The 18,494-nt window shown below is 41.5% G+C and overlaps 1 protein-coding gene and 1 pseudogene across 2 annotated transcripts in view; both read left to right on the top strand.

Moving 5' to 3' along the window:
* Positions 1-6,212: 6,212 nt before the first annotated feature.
* LOC109702019 (aldo-keto reductase family 1 member B10) overlaps positions 6,213-18,494 on the top strand; it is a 60,061-nt gene continuing 47,779 nt past the window's right edge. The window contains exons 1-10 of one of the 2 annotated variants that reach the window (XM_020187463.2): positions 6,213-6,371; positions 8,446-8,613; positions 9,739-9,855; positions 10,742-10,819; positions 14,691-14,813; positions 15,078-15,184; positions 15,596-15,677; positions 16,166-16,249; positions 16,881-16,963; positions 17,698-18,053. In XM_020187463.2, the coding sequence (XP_020043052.1) occupies positions 6,306-6,371; positions 8,446-8,613; positions 9,739-9,855; positions 10,742-10,819; positions 14,691-14,813; positions 15,078-15,184; positions 15,596-15,677; positions 16,166-16,249; positions 16,881-16,963; positions 17,698-17,740 (951 nt within the window). In that variant the 5' untranslated portion in view covers positions 6,213-6,305 and the 3' untranslated portion in view covers positions 17,741-18,053. Of the gene's footprint in view, positions 6,372-8,445; positions 8,614-9,738; positions 9,856-10,741; positions 10,820-14,690; positions 14,814-15,077; positions 15,185-15,595; positions 15,678-16,165; positions 16,250-16,880; positions 16,964-17,697; positions 18,054-18,494 lie in introns of those variants that run through there. The other variant, XM_074062741.1, reaches the window with a different exon arrangement.
* LOC141416822 (large ribosomal subunit protein mL64-like) lies at positions 13,018-14,680 on the top strand (annotated as a pseudogene).

The raw sequence follows: 18,494 nt of genomic DNA, 5'->3' as shown, positions 1-18,494 counted from the left end.
TACATATAAACAATGCAGTATAATTCATTTGCAAGAAATAGATGGAAGAAAACAGAGAATATTATGCTAAGTGAATTAAGTTAGATTCAGAGAGAGAAATAGCACATTTTTTGTTCTTATGCAGAATCTAGACCTGAAAAAAAATCATTACATGAAAGTAAAGTGTGGAGCGTTTGGCAGGCAAATCAGGATGGGGATCAAAAGGAAACGGTGAAAGGGGTGAAAATGGTAAAAATACATAATATGAATGCATGAAAATATAATAATAAAACCAATAAAAATGTGAAATAAGGATGGGGAGAGGGAATGGAGATAAAAAATGTGAACTGTGTTCAATTCATAGAAGGAATGAATGTGATTAAGGTATATCATATGAATGTATGAAAATATATTAGTGTATAATTAAAGTACACTAATAAAAGAAAGAAAACAGCAAGAACCAGATTAAACAAGTATATAACAGCAGGGTCCTTTGAAGGCTGGCAGGAGAAAGTCGGGGGGAGGGGCAAGTGCCTGCTTCAACCCTCTGTCAGTCTACATTATCATAAGTTAAAAACTATTTGTAAAGGAAACTGCCATCTTCCAAGGGGTATCTGTGCTAACTACTCTACTTTATTTGAGATGAGACTTCATGGTTTGATTGTTACCAGAAGTGTTTGGAGTAGGGGACACCACCCTCTGGGACCCTCCACTAATGGACTGGGGTATTGCAGAATTGCCTTGGCAAGACAAACATTCCTTGTTAATCAGGGGACAGTATAAATTCCAATGGTCTTGTCTGTTGTCCTGCCTGCTCCATCTCTTCCATTCTGTTCTCCTCTAGTAACTCATACAGTACCTGTGAGTCACCTGTGACTGTGCACTTGGTCCTACCTGGAGCCTATGTTAATGCTATGGCAGTAGAGTTGATCAGACCCCAGCATCATGGCTTCATGATTCCAGCATCATGGCCTGGAATTGTCTTGGTTCTCCCAGGCTGAAATTCTTTAATTCTTCTTCAGCCATCCTGAGAGGGCTACTGCCTCTTCCTCACTTACTACCGTTCTGTCCTCTTGGAGGTTTGGGAGCCTTGTCTTGGGCCCTGCCCCTCCTCTCCCAGCCACTGAGATTAAACAGTGCTGTGATACTAGTATTTGCATTAGTATCATTAACAAAATTAGTTTAATTTTAATAGGTTAAGGAGAAAAATACATATTATCCAATACTGAAATTCTTTTCTTCCCTGTTTCTATCAGATATAGTATTTGCTTCCTTCTTTTCCTTTAGGATACACTGAAGTAGGATTGTTAGAGAGGATAAGAAAATGGTCGTGACCACTACATTTTTTTTCATTAGGACAATTTTTCTTTTCAATTGTATGTAGTTACTTTTAACAAAACAAATCCTTTGATGCTATATACTTATCAGGCTAAAGTAGGCAGAAAATGTAGTTTCTTAAAAGTACAAACCAGAAGTAGATTGATAAATCAAGAAGCTAGAAATTAAATAATCAAGTCTTATTAAACCTTCTGGAGTTGATTAATATAGGCACAGATTCTTTGCAATAACTTACATCAGGAAGTGAAGTCTCTTTCTCTACTCTTCAACTCTTGTAATGGCCTTGCAACTTTCTTTGATCAACAGAGTGTGGGAGAAGTAACACTGCATATATTTCAAGAGTAGAGCTGCCTTGTGAACAAGTCCAAGTTAGTCTTTCAGAGCATGAGTAAAAACCTCTCGTGAAGGGAGGTCCCAGACTTTCTGGACATCTCAGCACACCCGAAGGAAGGCCAAATATGAGAACAAACCCAAATGATACCATGTGGAACAGAGACAAACTTCCAAAGGATTCCAGTTGAAACTGCCAACTCACAAAATCATGGGCAAATCATTTGTTATTAATGAGCTGGATTTTTACATTGAAATAACTAACTGATTAATCCTAATTCTCAAATAAGATCCTTTCACTGAATGAGAGTTTTAATGGTTCTGGAAGAAATCTTACCAGAATCAATACACCTTTCTTTCAAGTAAGTCATAAAGGTTTTCTTAATCCAACAGTACTTCACTGCCATGTTATCCAATATGATAGAGACAATAAGTTAAGTACAGATTCAAGAGACTTTACACTGCAACTTGATTCCAGGACATGGATGTATTATTAACTTTTCTTTTTGGCAGCACTGTAGTTTAAACTCAGAGTCTCATGCTTGCTAGGCAAGCACTCTTACCACTTGAGCCACTCCACAAGCCCTAGGTAGTTTAATAAAAAATTAATGATATGTGTAAAAACTTTTCCATATGTAGGTACAAATCATACAAATATCATGCCAATTGACCTCCATGAGCGATGTCATCATCATCAATAGCCTAGAGGTGAAAATCAAATTCTGGTTTTGACCAAAGTGAAAAAAAATTGAGAACACATAAAAGGCAAAACCAAATCAAACCAAACAAGCACTCCCTGCCCCCAAACCGTCACTATGACATTGCCAAAAATGATACTACCATGTCAGGGGTCTGTGTCCTTTCTCCTGGATTGCTGGCTAGTTCACTGTCACAGCTGACTCTAGTCAGGTCAGGTTTTGATCAATAGTAAACTGAATCGGGAATGGTATCTTTGTAATTAGGACTCTGTTGTTTACTTCTTCTCTAGATTTCATTTCACAGAAGAAACAATACAGGGAAGAAGGCCCAATCTTCTTCCTTTCTTCCCTTCTAGCTGGGGTCCTCTTCACACAAGAGAAATCTAGTTTTCCAACTTTCATCTATGTTGAATTTGCTGATTCATTGTGAAAAGGAAAAATTATGATGTTTTATTAATAATTGCACAAGCATAGAAGAAACCAACTTCCCATTTATGGGTAAATGGGTAACTAAACTGGTATATCCAGATAATGGGATAGTAATGCAATGAAAATAGGAATGATCTTTAAAGTCACAAAGTAACAGAGGAACCCTAAACGTATACCACCCGGTGTAGAAGTCAATCTGGAAAGGCTATGTGACTCAGGTATTGACATAGCGAAAAGAAACAACTGTGATGGACATAAATAGATTAGTGCTTGCCAAGAGCTTAGGTGCAGAGAAGGGAGGATGACCAAGTGGAGCACAAGGAGTTGTTAGGGCAGTGAAACTACTCTTTTTGATACTATAATGGTAGAAAGATGTCATTAGACATTTGCCAAAACCCGTATAATATGCAACACAAAGATGAGCTCTAATGTAAACTATGGACCTTTAGTTAATAGTACTGTATCAATATTTTCTGTAAACCTCAAACTGTCTCTCAAAATAAAGTCTACTGATTTTTTTTAAATGTAAGAAAAAAAACCAAGGTTAGTCAGGCATGTTGGTACATGCTTGTACTCCCAGTACTGGGAGGCTGAGTAAGGGGGAGTGCTAGGGCACAGGAGTTCAAGACTGCAAAGGGAAAATAGTGAGGCTCTCTCATAAAACAAAACAAAACAACAACAACAAACCAGAACAACAGCAACAAAAACCACCAACCAACCATCCAAACCACCAGTACGTGACATATGATGAGAGATGAGCTTCCATGAGGCCAGTAGACACATCTAAACAAGAAGGCAATCAGAGTCCCACGAAATTGTTAAAATTTCTTTTAAACTCTGAAAAAACCTGAACATAATAGCAATGCTAATGAATAAATAATAATGAATCCAGTTTTTGTTAGTCATTAAATACAATAAAGTTTTTAATGCAGAAGATGCCTGTGTTAAATTATATTTGCATTGCTGTAACAAGATACCTCATATAATCAACTTAAAAAGAGGAAAGACTTATTTTGTCCTACAGTCTTGGAGGTTTCAGTCCGTGTTCATTGGTCCCATTGTGTTTGGGCTTATGGATGAAGAGGTATATCATGGCAGGAACACAAAAGAGAAGAAGCTGCTCACCTCATGACAGCCAGGAAGTAAAGAGAAGAGAAAGAGAAGCACCCATACACCTCCCACTAGGCCCCACCTCTTAAAGGTTTCCACCATCTTCCAATAGTGCAAAGCCTTTCACAAATAGGCCTTTAGAGGTCATTTCTAATCCAAACTATAGCAAAGGACATAAAGTTTCTAGGGTCTACAAATGTCATAGGGTGGACCTGGCTGTGTCAGTGAAACCTAACACACAGAAAACTTGAATAGAGGCCTGCTCCATGGCTAGGCTACAGTCGGGAAAAAAACTCCCTGTTTTTTTAAGAAAGGAGGAGTTGTAAAGCACATTGATTCAGAGGAAGTTTGCATGTGCAAGAATGAACTTGGGTGTTTGTTAAAAAGGCAGATTCCCAAGGACCACCTCCTTTCCCACTTCAGGCTTAGCAGATGTAGGAATCTGCATTTTTATCAACTATCTCAGGTGACCTGGGTGCCAATACCGTGAAAAACATGTTGATGACTCTCGGGTTATACTTTCTGGTCTGGAGTAGAGCTTCTTAAGCTTGGAGGCACTTTTGGTTTCCCTGGGGAGTTTGCTGCAATGCCAGTAATTCCACTACCATGTAAATATTCACCAGAAATGTGAGCTTACATTGATCAAAAGACACAAAAGTGAATGTTCTTAGCATGGCTACTTTGTAATGGAGATAAACTCAAAACATTTCTAATGTTTATCAAAAGTTTACTAAAAACATTTTGTATCTTTTCATGGGATTCAGGTGGGTTTTTTCCATGAAATTCTACACAATGACATGAGTAAATCAACTACATATACACTCAATGGCATGGATGAATCTTCCAAGCATGCATTTTAGTAAAAGGAGCCAGACACAATAGAATGCACAGTGTATTCTCCCATTGACACTTTATTTTTGGTGCTATGGATGGAACCCAGGTTTTCCCACAGGATTGGCAAGTATACCTATCCCAGAACTTCATCTCCAACCTCCACCTAAACATTTAAATGAAGTCTGAGACCAGGAACGAGTCCTCTATAACAGTAGAAGAATGTGCTATTCTATACCCTGGATCTTAGCCAAAAGGTGGAGAAGCAATGAGAACATGTTATTCTTCAAGTGGCAGTGGGAAAATTTCCCTTTTGGGAAAGAAATACATTTAAATCTACAATTGACATGATCAACTAAAATAAATCTCCTTTGACCATCTAATCCCACAAGAATATTGAGCCCAAAGAATTTATCCAAAATATGCCTAATGATTTACTTCCTATGGTATGTCTTGAAATTTTATTTGTAATAGAAACCAACTGGGAATCAATTAAATATTGAAGAATAGAGAAAATGGCAGAACAAATGAAACTTATAGCCATTAAAATATATTGTGTGAAAACAAATTCTAAATGAATTTTTATAAATGTATATAAAAGTTTGCTTTGTGGTATTAAGCTTAGCACTCCATAGGCAATGTATTACAAATCAATACATGTTCAGAGGAAAAAAAAACTGGATGAAGATAACACTCAGCAAGAGTATCCTGAATAGTGGAATTTAAAATATTCTGTATTTTTCACCATGGGTATGTAGCATTTCATAAGCACAAAGTTTTTTTTTTTTTTGAGTTGGCACAAAACTTTTGAAGTTAAGTATGAATACAATTGGTCAGACCCCCATATCCTAAATGTATAAATAAATGAAAAATATTAGCATGAAAATCTGTCCAAGGAGTTAACAGGTAGTTCCCATTCTTTGGGGGGATTTCTTCTTCTCTGTCTCCTTCTCCTTCTTCTTCTTCCTTTTCAGTCTTAGAGCAATTAAATAAATACAAATTAAACTACATGTACTGCCAGAAACATAATCTTGCACAAAGGCCCCCACAATCTTGTACAAAAATACTACTGCAGGGACATCTGCCCTACAAAATTCTGTTTAATCTCAGATTGACATCCCCCTTGTTATTGAACCTTCTGGCCAATGATTATTGTTTCAAAATCATTTATGTAAACCTCAATTTGCTTTGAAAACTACCCTTTGCCTCAGATTCTGGGACTATTCCACATGGATATATAACTTGAGTATTCTCACTGTATTGTCCATTCACAAATAAATTTACTTATTTTTGGAGACTCTCACTGTATGTTATTCATACTGACAAAACTCTAAGTGTCACTCACACAACAATCCGTAACTTTTGTACCAGGGAGACTTTGCACTAAGTTTTTAAGTTGATATTCATTCACAGTAACCAGTATTATGATAGAGTGGAAAGGACTTCCTGTTCTAGTGCCTGCCCTGGACTCTGGCTCCTCCCCGCTTTAGCTAGTGTCACCTCCTGAACCAGGATAAAAAACGTTTGCCAGCCTCCACAACAAAGACACAGACATCTACCTGCTTGCTCAGAATCACTTCTGCACCAACCATGGCCACCTTTGTGGAGCTCAGCACCAAAGCTAAGATGCCCCTTGTGGGCCTGGGCACCTGGAAGGTAAATATGCAATTCACTGGAGGGTCATTTGGGCATTTTCTCTTCTCAGCATTCAGTGCTGCAGATATTTGGAGAGTTGAGATGCAGCCCTACAGTCTGGACCTAAGATGCTTTCTTTCTCAGGGCTGCTTCAGGCTGCAAAGCTCTAAGACTGGCATTTCCCAGCAGCTTCCCTAGCAAGTATCAAGTTTCAAACAGGCACTGGACTTAACAAAATCATTCTCAGAAAAATTACTCCCCTCTTGGAATTGCCCTCCCTGATTCTGGCACCCTTATAAATGCTCAGTGCTTTATAAGGCTTGGCACTTGATTTTCTGTAGGCTGGGTAATTGGGAAAGAAGGAGGTAGTATTCCAAAAGCCCTGGCACACCTTGCTGCTTGCTGTGGGACTCTGACCAGCAGCATCAGTGTGCCTGTCAGCTGGCTGGAAATGCAGAATCTCAGAGCCCAGGCTAGGCTGCTGAATTCATGGCTGCATGTGACCATGATTCCCATGTGTTCCTGTGCACTTTAAAGTCTGAGCAGCACTGGGACCACGTAGAGCTTGGGCTGAGGACCGGAGCTCCGGTCCTGCTCTGGTTGTGTTAACATTAGCTGACAAAATGCCTTAAGGCACCCCAGGGATCTCTGAAGCAGATTGATGAGTCTTTCTTGGATAAGTTCAACTATTTCACTCTGCTTTCTTCAGCATTTCCCTCAATGACAGCATTACTCTCGGGTTTTTTCCAGGGGCCAAATTGGATTCCTTCTTCTCTCCTTTCCCAAATGGCTCATCACTGCTGGGTTTTCCGCCTCTGACTCTCCTTTCTTCATTGTACCATCTTTCCTGGATTCCTTTTTGTTTCAGCACTGAGTCATTCTCAGGACACATTCTTTCTCAATCTGGTTGGACACATCAGTGTCTGCTTGAGTCAGTCTTATCCTCTCTTGCTTGAGAAGCAAGATTTGTCCTAAGTCAGAACTTTATATAATCTACTCACCCTGACTAAATTTACCCAAAATTAATTTTCAGAATTTCAAAAGTAGATGCAAAGTTTATAAAAGAAACTGTCTTCAAGACATGGGGATGATAATGTTTTGAAGGTTGTTTGGGTATTGGTGGAGGTGAAGGAGGATGGAGTGGTTGGGAGGGGAACCCTGGGGAGCTTTTGAGTTGCCAGCAGCAATTCCTTGCCCAGTGATACTGTAGAAGTATACCTCTGTTTTATGTGCTTTTCAATGTTTGTTTCTTGGCAGTAGCAGAAGATTAGAAAAAGCTTTGGTGAGATATGAGTTTAATGGCACCTCCTTCCTCATTTTTTGGGCTTGGCTAGGTTAGATCAGTATGAGGTGTTTCATTTTTATTACCATATTTTAATAGTACACTGGGTTTCATTTTGATAATTCCATCGATGCGTACAGTGTACTTTGAACAAGAAGAATGTGGTCTATCTGATGGTCTTTCTGTCTCTGGTTTTGTTTTGTTTTCCCTTATGGTAGAATAGCATGCCAATTTTTTAAAGATTTTATATTTCTTCTTTTTCTGAAATAATTATTATATGATGGATTGCATCTACTGAACCTTACTGGGTGTGCTAAAAAGTTTACATTTACTGTTGCAAATAATCAATATGACCTTGTGAGGCAGGTGCCTATTATTCAGTTAAGGATTAGAGAGGTAGGTTGAGCTCAGGCTCACACACCTGTTATGTGGTAGAGCTCAGATATGTCATGTAATGATCATTTTCCAAATCCTTGTCACTATTGGTATCTGAAAATTCTCCTGGGTCAGTTCAGAGCCTAGTTTTCAGATTAGCCTTTAGGAAGTTCCAGTGGGAGCCACTTGCCACTCCCCAGCCATCTACAGACACTTTAGGAATAACCTGGATTTGAAGGGATTGACTTTTAGCTAGGATAGGACATGGAGTGATAATTAAAAAATTAATACACATTTTTTTCTTTTCTTTTGAAAAGGCTGCCCCCTGGCAAACAGGACTTTACCAAGGCCTTGGCTTACAGAAGCTTGGCTGTGTCTATTCTGATGAAGGAGGTCTTGGAATAAGAGCATCTTATGGTCTTTTTTATTGCCTTTCAGTCTCCTCCAGGCAAAGTCAAAGAAGCCGTGAAGGTGGCCATTGAAGCAGGATATCGCCACATTGATTGTGCCTACATCTATGAGAATGAGAATGAGGTGGGAGAAGCCATCCAAGAGATGATCCAAAAGAAAGTTGTGAAGCGGGAGGACCTCTTCATTGTTAGCAAGGTATATGTGGCTCATTTGGTGGGAGGACTTGACTTCAAGGCAAATGAAAGTACCTGGATGTGGACAGCACCAGGAATTCTATGAGTCTTTCCTGTAAGCCCATATTTCCTTACTCTTCTTCATCTTTCCCGTTACTGCAAGCTCAGATGCAAACATGCACGTCTCTAATCAGTATGTGGAAGCGTCTGCTTCTCCCTACCTCCCTGGAGTTGGAGTTCCCATAGTGGAGATTGCGCTCTTGAAACTTCTGGTGCTGTTCTGTGGCAGTCAGAAGTTAAGGGTGCAGTCAGAGGTGGATCCTGAAGCTTGCCTTTCAGCACTATGATCCCAGTGTCTACTTCCCTGAGGGTCTCAGCCAGGGGTACTTTGGGAAATGGTGGGAGCATTTTTATTGTTGCATATGACTTACTTTTTAAAGTCAGACAAGTAAGAGGTTAGATACAAAATGTCATAAAAATAGGGGAGGGGATGGGTAGAGGGTATGACTCACATGGTAGAGTGCCTGCCTAGCAAGTGTAATGCCCCGAGTTCGAACCCCAACATCACCAAAAAATAAAAAATAAAGAAGGGATGGAGTGTTTGGTATTTTGGGATTTAGAATCACTGGATCTTGATTATATACAACTTACTAAAAAGCACAGATTCATACATGCGGAAACAACATTTGGTGGGACAGATAGAGACACCATATGCCACGGCCATCATCATTTGGGTCTGATAGGCTTGGAAATACGGGAGAGAGTAAGAGGGCCACCTGTTCCCAATTGCATATGAATGCTTGAAATTTAAGTGATAGACACAACTTTGCCTTCAGAAAGCAGAAAGCCAAGGAAGGGAATAACATAGGTACATAAATATTTAATCAGTGGCCAAATATGATAGGTGATCTAAGAAAAAAATAGAACGCTAAGATCATTGAAAAAATAACTTCCCTTTAACACTTAGGAAATGTCATTGACTTGCTGACCCCTGCTGACCTGGCACACGGGATGGAATGTATTAACCAACTTTTTAATAAACAGCCTGTTCTCAGGTTAAATCAGACACTATCGCAAGGCAGAGAGAGTGAGTGTGGTATGGCCCTTTCCCTCCCCCGTTCTAATGACTCCACGTTGCACTCCGCAGTTGTGGGCTACCTTCTTTGAGAGAAAACTGGTGAAGGAAGCCTTTCAGAAGACTCTTAAGGATCTGAAGCTGGATTATCTGGACATCTACCTTGTTCATTGGCCACAGGGACTTCAGGTTTGAGCTCCTCTCTGCCCCAGTCTCTAGCTACTGAGCAGACAGATACCAGAAAATAGGTGCTAGGGCTGTGTGCAGGTGTGGCTGAAGTAGTTCTTGTGTGGAAGTAGAGGACACTTAGCCTGGAAGGGAGGCCAAGGCCTTGTGTGGCCATCCTGGTGGCCACATGCTCAGGCTTTCTTGAGAAAAACTGTACTACCTGGCAGCCCAGACAAGCTGAAACTAGAATTGCCTTCCTTTTGATTTCATGCCAAGGCGCTGAATCCAGGCTATATCTTGGATATTCTTGTACAACGTATTTCAGGTCCCAACCTTCCAGTTAATCAAAGCACACCCAGGGAGTGGCATTTTGGAGAAAAGCCCAAGTGTGGAGATACTGGAAGTTAGCTAATAATCACTGCAGGAACAACTCATTGTTCAGAATTCTGCTCGTGAGAGGTAGGAGTGACATGAAATTCTTTGTGGCTGAGTGGGTGATGGTGGCATGCCATCCTTAGTCCAGTCTTCTAGAGGTTGCAAGGACAGAACCAGATCATATCTCCCCCCACAAAACCACACTCTTGACATCTAACCTTCTCCAGTAACCTTGAAATTAAAGTTTGCCCCAAGTGTACATGGGATCTGGGCATGTGAGGTTAATGTCATGGCAATAATGATAATAACAGATTTTAAAATCAATTCTGTGGTTTCTGGAATATACGAATTGACATATAACTGTAGGTTGACACAGATTTTATTGAAACTTATTTATTGAAGTGCTTTCTCCAGGTGTTGAAAAAATAGTATGCTGGAGTGGGTATTTATCATAAGTTGAGGTCTCAAAACATTGCTAAACAGGACCGGATGTCTGGAAGATTCCAGTAAGTTTTCACTTCTGCATTTACAGCCTGGGAAGGGAATATTCCCCGAAGACGACAAAGGCAATGTCCTCCACAGTAAACTGACATTCTTGGATGCTTGGGAGGTAAGTTGCAGCCCATGTGCTAATGCCTTATTTAGTCATGGTTATTCTCCCGTTCTTCCAACTCCCTCCTCATGACCTTTAGATTTGGGGTCCATCTGACACTATTTACATTTTGAAGGCCCAGACTTGAGTCCTCAGAAGACTCTGGAAATATAATGTGTCCTAATTTGGGAGATACAAGTACTGTTCCAAAAACCAGGGGGGACCTTGACCTGTTTGCACTTATTAACTGAGTAACTAGGGCTAACTTAGCAAGTCCTGCATGCTTGAGTTTCTTCATCTTAAAAAAGTCATATTCAGGATGGGGTAATATTTCAGGAATTTTAATCATAGTGCCTGTTTAGGCATCCAGCCCTATGAGAGAATGCTACTTTCCCTATTTACAAGTTAAAATTGAGACCTAGAAAAGTTGATAATTTGTCAGGTTTTAGAGCAAGTAAGTGGCACAGTAAGGATTGTGCCTAGGACTAAGGTCTAACTGACTCATAATTCCAGCTACCACGGCATTTAGTGCTTTGCAAATAGTGAACATGCATCAAAGAACACAATTGTCCTGCTTCTTAGATCAAATAATGACCTGTTTCTCATAGTTCATGTTCACATTTGCATTGTGGCATGGAAGTTTTCTCTGATATATTTTTCTTAAACCACCATATCCTCTTAAAAATGCTGCTGGTGACCAAAGTGAATGAACAATTTATAAATAAATACTGACAGATAAACTAAAAAATTGAGGGTTTTTTTGGTCAGTGTCTTTTGGGGCATAGACAATCCAGAATTTGTATTGTTTTTCTACTTGAAAGTGTATTAAGCCTACCCTTTCCTAAGAACTGGGGGTTGTTCTGGCTACAATAAATAAAGATTTTTAGTTGACTGTTTTCAGAAGTGTTTCTCCATGAGCACAGCATCCTTGCTGCTTTCAACTGTAACAACTAGCAGTAAAAAAAAAAAAAAATTTAGATAGGAAAATCTAAGTGCTAACTCAGGGAAAGCATAATGAAGTAAGAAAGCCATCAACTCGTAATGGTAAGGGTGGCAAACTTGAAATGTACTTGAAAGGAATTATCCTTGGTGAGTAAATTATTAAATTTGCCTACTTACAGCAGAAAGTTTGTTAAAAGGAAGAATGGGGAAAAAAAAAAACTATCTGGATTTTTCCCCTAAGGATGGGTTTTAAAGACTGTTCTGAAACCCTCTGCATTGGAGATGAAAGGAAACAGACAAAAACCTAAAAACTACCAGCAATAATAAGGAGCCATCTGTAATATTACCTTCCTAGACTGATGGTGTTTGTTTTTCTTTGGAGAGTGAAAGCGATCAAAAGCACAGCTTTGTGCATGCTGTGACAGTGCTCTACCTCTGAGGCATCTCCTCAGCCCCTTTACGGAGGTAATGATGAGTGTGCATGGACTCAGCCTACTGAATACTGTGACAGGACTCACAAGATAGTCTCAGATTTCAGCACACATTTTTGCATTGGGTGCATTAACTTAATTGGATGGTGTATCACATATATTGTGTCAGTAAAACATGACCTCTTAAGGGCTGGTGGAGTGGCTCAAGAGGTAAGAGCACCTGCCTACCAAGTGTGGGACCCTGAGTTCAAACCCCAGCACCACCTAAAACAAAACAAAATAAATCTCTCTTCTTAAGTCCTAGTGATAACTCATTGTGAAATGTGGACACTAGCATATACATTGTCGGTTACACAAGATTTTTGCTCTTATGATTATATGATATTAAGTATCACAATTAAGTCACAGTCCTCTGCAAAAAAAGGATACCCCGATTTCCCTAGTGCTATGTTCTCCGGGTATATAGTGAAAGATTGCTACATAACACATGTTAAAGTCATGAAAAACTATCCAGGTCAAGGTCAGAGGCTCTGTTTTGACCCAGGAACAACTGAATATGTCAGCACAAAATGTCAGTGAGGACCCACAAACAATTAAATAGAAGCCTCATTGACCACCTGGAGAACAGAGTGGGGATGGCAGTATAGATTGCAAGAAGGCTCACACAGCCAGGACACAGACGAATACTTATATTAAGTCATTCCCCATTTGGAAGTTCCAAGGGAACGTCTAGCCTCAATTCTAAACTCTTGTTAGTTTGAAGTTCTTCCTCGTCAAACCTAGGGGCTCTCAACTTAACGCTGCATTAAAATCACTGTGGGGGGGGGGGGCTGCCGTGCGTGACCGCCCGCGCCCCCGCGCCAGCGGCCGGGGCCCTGGTGGCCGGACCAGGAGGTCCCGCTGACCCCGCGCCGCCCAGCAGTTCGCGCGGCAGGGCGCCGCCTCCGGGATGGCCCCGGGTCGCTGTGGCCATCGCCGGAACAGCTGCGCGAGCTGGAGGCGGAGGAGCGGGAATGGTACCCGAGCTTGGCGACCATGCAGGAGTCGCTGCGGATGCAGCCGCTGGCCGGGGAACGGGAGCGGCAGGCCGGGGAGCAGCTTGTCTCGGAGCGCTTGGCGCAGATGCCGCAGGTGATTGAGAACTGGCGGCCGCAGGAGCCGCAGCGCTGGGAGGAGGCTCAGGCGACCAGGAGAGGAAGGCCCGGCTGCAGGCCGAGGCCCAGGAGCGCCTGGGGTACCACGTGGACCCAAGGAGCGACCGCTTCCAGGAGCTGCTGCAGGACCTAGAGAAACAGGAGGCAAACGCCTCAAGGAGGAGAAGCAGAGGCAGAATTAGGAGGCCCGAGCTGCTGCCATGGCTGCTTCTGCGGCCCAGGACCCAGCAGCTTCCGGGGCACCTCGCCCCTGAGCTTTGTTCTTTCCCAATAAAGCCTGCTGCCCAACCACCAATTTAAAAAAAATCACTAGGGGAGGTTGAAAAATCTCAATGCCGATGCTATACTGTAGAGGAAATCAGGAAGAAGGTCTGAGAGTAGAATGCAGGTGCAATTTGCTTTAAAGCTCTCGGGGGTTCCAAGTTGCTTCCAAGGTTGAGAACCCCTGAACATGGCCTACTTGTCTCTGCCTCTAAGCCTTTTTCCTGCATTTCTTCCAAATCTGCTCGTGTTTCTCCTTTCTCCATGTTATTTTTCAAAGCCTGGTTTAAAATCCCTTGTAAAGTCTCCCCTGTAATTCACATGAGTTCCTCCACTCCTTGCCTTCCCTGATTCTTGAGGCAGTGCCACTATCAAATGATCTAAGGTAGCCTCAACATTGGAGCCAATTGCTCTATAGGGGGAGACCTTTCTACTTCAATAGGACTGTATAATAGAAGCAAAAAGTACATGGTAAACTTTTATATTCTGACAACTCCTGGGCAGTAATACAACAGGCACTAAATAAATAACACATTTTGAATATGGGGCTGATGCTCACAGGTCTAGTATCATTGAGCTGGTTTGGAAAGACTAGCTCATTATAGGATAAAATTTTATCCATTATAGGATTAAAAATTATGAAAACAGTACCCTTCCCTAGGGTTAATGCAGCTTTCAGTTTTATCTGGACAAGTATACAGTGGACTAGACTTTGGACCCACTGAACCGCTTGACTGGGTGTCCCTACCAAGGGGACAATCATTTGTCCCCCTATTGCAAACCAACTGAGGTTGGGAGAATGATCCAGACAAGTGATGCCTCTCCATAGACTTCAGCCTTTTTTAAAGCTAACCAGGTCATACAGGTTTGAATGAGATGAGAGTAGCAAAATCTTCACCTTCTTTTTCTCTTAGTTGTATTTGGGATGGGGAGGGATAGCAGGGATGGAAGCAATCCCTGCTGAGTAACCAAGTCCTGGATTAAAATTTCCTTTGAATTCTACAGCTAACTGCTGTGATGGATCTCTCAGAGAGGGAGTAAGTCAAATTAGTATGTGTGGAGTCCATCCAGGACTTCAAAAGGTTCTCATTTCCATGACAGGTCATGGAGGAGCTGGTGGATGAGGGGTTGGTGAAAGCCCTTGGTGTCTCCAACTTCAACCACTTCCAGATTGAGCGGCTCCTGAACAAGCCTGGACTGAAATACAAACCAGTGACTAATCAGGTAAATTCGGTTAGCAAAGGGGTCATATCTTACAACTTCCTAAACATTTGGAAGCAAGTTCAATCTATGTAGTCAGTCTCAACTCACAAGTCAGTGATAAGGTTGCTTTGGAGAAATGTGAGACATATCTCTGGGTCTAGTTTAGCATTCAATTAATGAGCAGTATTTGGCTTTTCTGGGTGGTCTTTTGTGTATAGAACTCTCTATGAAAGGCTCACAAAGCTCACAAACATTGTTAGTGATATAACTTGTTCACTCTTGCAGGTCGAGTGTCACCCATACCTCACCCAGGAAAAACTGATTCAGTACTGCCACTCTAAGGGCATCTCTGTCACTGCCTATAGCCCCATAGGCTGTCCGGATAGACCTTGGTGAGGCTTCTGAGTCGTGGCTCTTTCTCTTGATAGTCTTAAAAATATTATTTTATAATTGGATAATATTGATATGAATTTCCAAGGCACAGGAAAGAAAATTGTGTTTGGGGGTATGTGTTTACCATAACCAAATGTGGTCACAGTGAGGAAAGAAATGTAAATATGCAGCATGCCTGACCCTCTGGGAATTCTACAGTTCAGCAGTCCAGTGCAGGATCAACCTTTGAAAATTGATGAGACTCCAGAGCCTGTAATGGGGCCATGGGAATGACAAAGCCTTCAGACTATCGTGCTTGTATTGCTGATGGAGAAGGCTGTGATGCTCAGCCCTGAGACTGTCATTGGAATGATGCCATCAACATATAGTGGCCATGATGATGATTCACACCAGCAACTTCCTTCTTATAGGGCCAAGCCAGAAGACCCTTCACTATTGGATGAACCCAAGATTAAGGAGATTGCTGCAAAGTACAAAAAATCCCCAGGCCAGGTACAATGTAGTTGTTGTTTTTATACTTTTATGTCAGCAATCCATTGTGTCATCTTGTGTTTCATTCTTAGTGTTATCTTAATTTAATTCCTTGAAAGGTAAAAAAATGGGAAAGGAAGTCCAATAAAATACTGCCCTTATATACCATTGGAGTCTAGGAAACACAGTGTGTATCAGTCATAGATAGCCTCTCTCCTTTGGCTTCCTGCCAACTCCTCAAACTGAGCCACAAGAGCGTGGCTACTTTGGGTTCAGATGCTAACTATACTATAACCCAGCCTTATGACCCCAAGTCACACTCCTCATTCCTATACAAGGGGAGTCACTGGTGCATGCTAGGAATAAAAGAGATAAGAGGAGGACTGGCAAGCATCTCTAACAGTTAAGTGCTGTTGTAGCTGAAGCCATGTAGATACTGTAGTTTTTCTTTCACTAGAAGGAGGGTTCCTGGCAGATAAGTGGAAACATGCTGTCCCATTTCTACACAGGTTCTTATCCGGTTCCAAGTCCAGAGAAATGTGGTAGCGATCCCCAAGTCTGTGACACCATCACGCATAGTTGAGAACATTCAGGTAAGACCATTGTTGGTCATCTGTATTCCTCAGTGGAGTAGGGGATGCAGGAAGCTATTCTCACCTGGCTTCTTACCAATGAGTTCTTCCTTTTTCCCACACCTGTCAACTCTTAGTCAGGGAGCTGGCTTAAACAGAGCTAAGATGAATAACCCACAAGCCAATGACGGGCTGAGGGCAGTGAACAGAGAAGCCCTGTCAGAGATGAGCATGCCTGTAGCTTATAACACCAAGAAGTCCTTTGATTACCCTTGAACAGTTAGGTCTTAGGACACACACAAGTGTGGATTGTCCTGGCCAAGAGGCCTGCCTTCTAATACCCTAGAACCTATGGTCTGGACTTGAAAAAGTATCTTTCTGGAAGAAGCTATGTCCCTTAGGAATAACAGACACTACTCACATTGACATTTCATGCCTTTAAGCCCAAGTCCCATTAAACCAAAATAGTACAGTCTTTGTGAAGGGCATAATTTAAAAAAAACAATTTGCAACCAATGGAAGTAATGGGAGAAACTCCTGTGGCCCGTATGTGCTATACATGTGACCTTACTCCCAGCCAGAATGGGTGGAGAGCGCAGATCCCACTGAGAGTCGCCTTCCCAAGGACGCTTAGGAACTGTCACCTTTCCAGGTCTTTGACTTCAAATTGAGTGATGAAGAGATGGCCACCATCCTCAGCTTCAACAGAAACTGGAGGGCCTGTAGCTTGACTAAGTAAGTGACATGGGGTTAACTAGGTGGATCAGCAGAGTTTTCTCCAAGTAGTAGAGAACTGGCTGAGAGTTTTTGTTTGGTTGATTTTGTATTTGTCTGAGTAACACAAGCATGGAGTTGCCACTTAGGGAAGGAACTCAGAAGATTGGTTTGAGGCATGTTTGTGATATATGTTGGACACAGAAGAGAGATGTTCAGATAGCAGTGGAGACAATGTGTTGGAGGTCTCAAGAATAAATGTACCTAGCTTCTAATCCTGGTGCTACTACTTATTCATTAACTATGTGGCCTTCGGTACATTTCCTAACTTCACCAAGTTGGTTTCTATGCCCACAAAGTAGGGGTGATTATAGAAATTATAGCAGACATCCACTCACAGCAACAATCAAGCAGCGAACGGCAATACCATCCCACCTCACAATATCGTGAGAATGAATTGAGGTAACATTTGTAAGACAGTTAGCTTGGTACCTCTTGTGAGCCAGTATTAGGACTTCATTCCGGTAACCTGATCACTTCTTTCTTGCCTGCCCTCTTTTCTCATGTACCTCTCCCGCCATTCCGAGGGAAGGTCAAGCTGTGAGACACCTTCTTGTGTATTCTCAGTAACTCTTGGGGTAGGAGGAAGGAGGCTGGGTGAGCACAGAGATGACAAACTACACCTACCAGATTGCTAATCAGACTATAGTTGTTGCTTTTCTGGACCATTTTCTTCTTCATGCTTGTTCCTGCAGCATGTCTCATTTGGAGGAGTATCCCTTCAATGCCGAATACTGAAGCTGAATGCCCCAGTGAGATCATGTAGTGGACTCCCTCTCTTCACTGAAGTGGAACTGCTCCCCTGAGCCCTGTTTTAGACAAGCTTATCTGAAATCATACTGTGCATGCCCTTGTTTTAGGTCAGATTGTAGGCATTGCTGTATTTTGAGCCATATATTCAACAACGAGGTAATTATCAGAGGAAGTATGACTTAGATAAACAAATGACAATTTTTTTCTTACTGTGTCTGACCCAAATATTTGTTAAATGCCAGGAACTCTGATAACACTGAGGATACAAGGATAAAAATAATAAAAAGTGTAATAGTAACCAACGTATGTTGAGAGTTTGATTTGTATCAACACAATTTGAACTGCACTTTGAGTGGGTGAACTCACAGAATGTATCTCTTCTCCTTCACATTTTAAAGAAGAGGAATTTGAAGCATGGGGAGGCAAAAGAATGTGCTCATGTCCAGCCAAGTGGTAAGTGCCTGAACCAAATTTCAAAGGGAGGTAGGCTCTAGAAGTTCTAAAGGCAAATTTGTGTTCTGTTCCTTCCAAGTCTTTTCCTGACCCCTTCCTTCTTGCATAGCTCTACTATTCCCCTGCCTTGATTCTGTTACTAGACTGGGATACAGGAGAGTTTGGGGTTTTTTTTTTTTTTTTGATAGAGAAAGAGGAAAAAATAAAACCACCACAAATCATTACCCATTATTTCCATAATTCTTGAATGTGTTGGTGAAAAGAATTTCAAAATGCTACATAAACT

The sequence above is a fragment of the Castor canadensis genome, chromosome 2, assembly GCF_047511655.1.
Source record: "Castor canadensis chromosome 2, mCasCan1.hap1v2, whole genome shotgun sequence".
In the NCBI taxonomy this organism is placed as follows: domain Eukaryota; kingdom Metazoa; phylum Chordata; class Mammalia; order Rodentia; family Castoridae; genus Castor; species Castor canadensis.
This window is presented reverse-complemented; position numbering and strand designations above follow the sequence as displayed.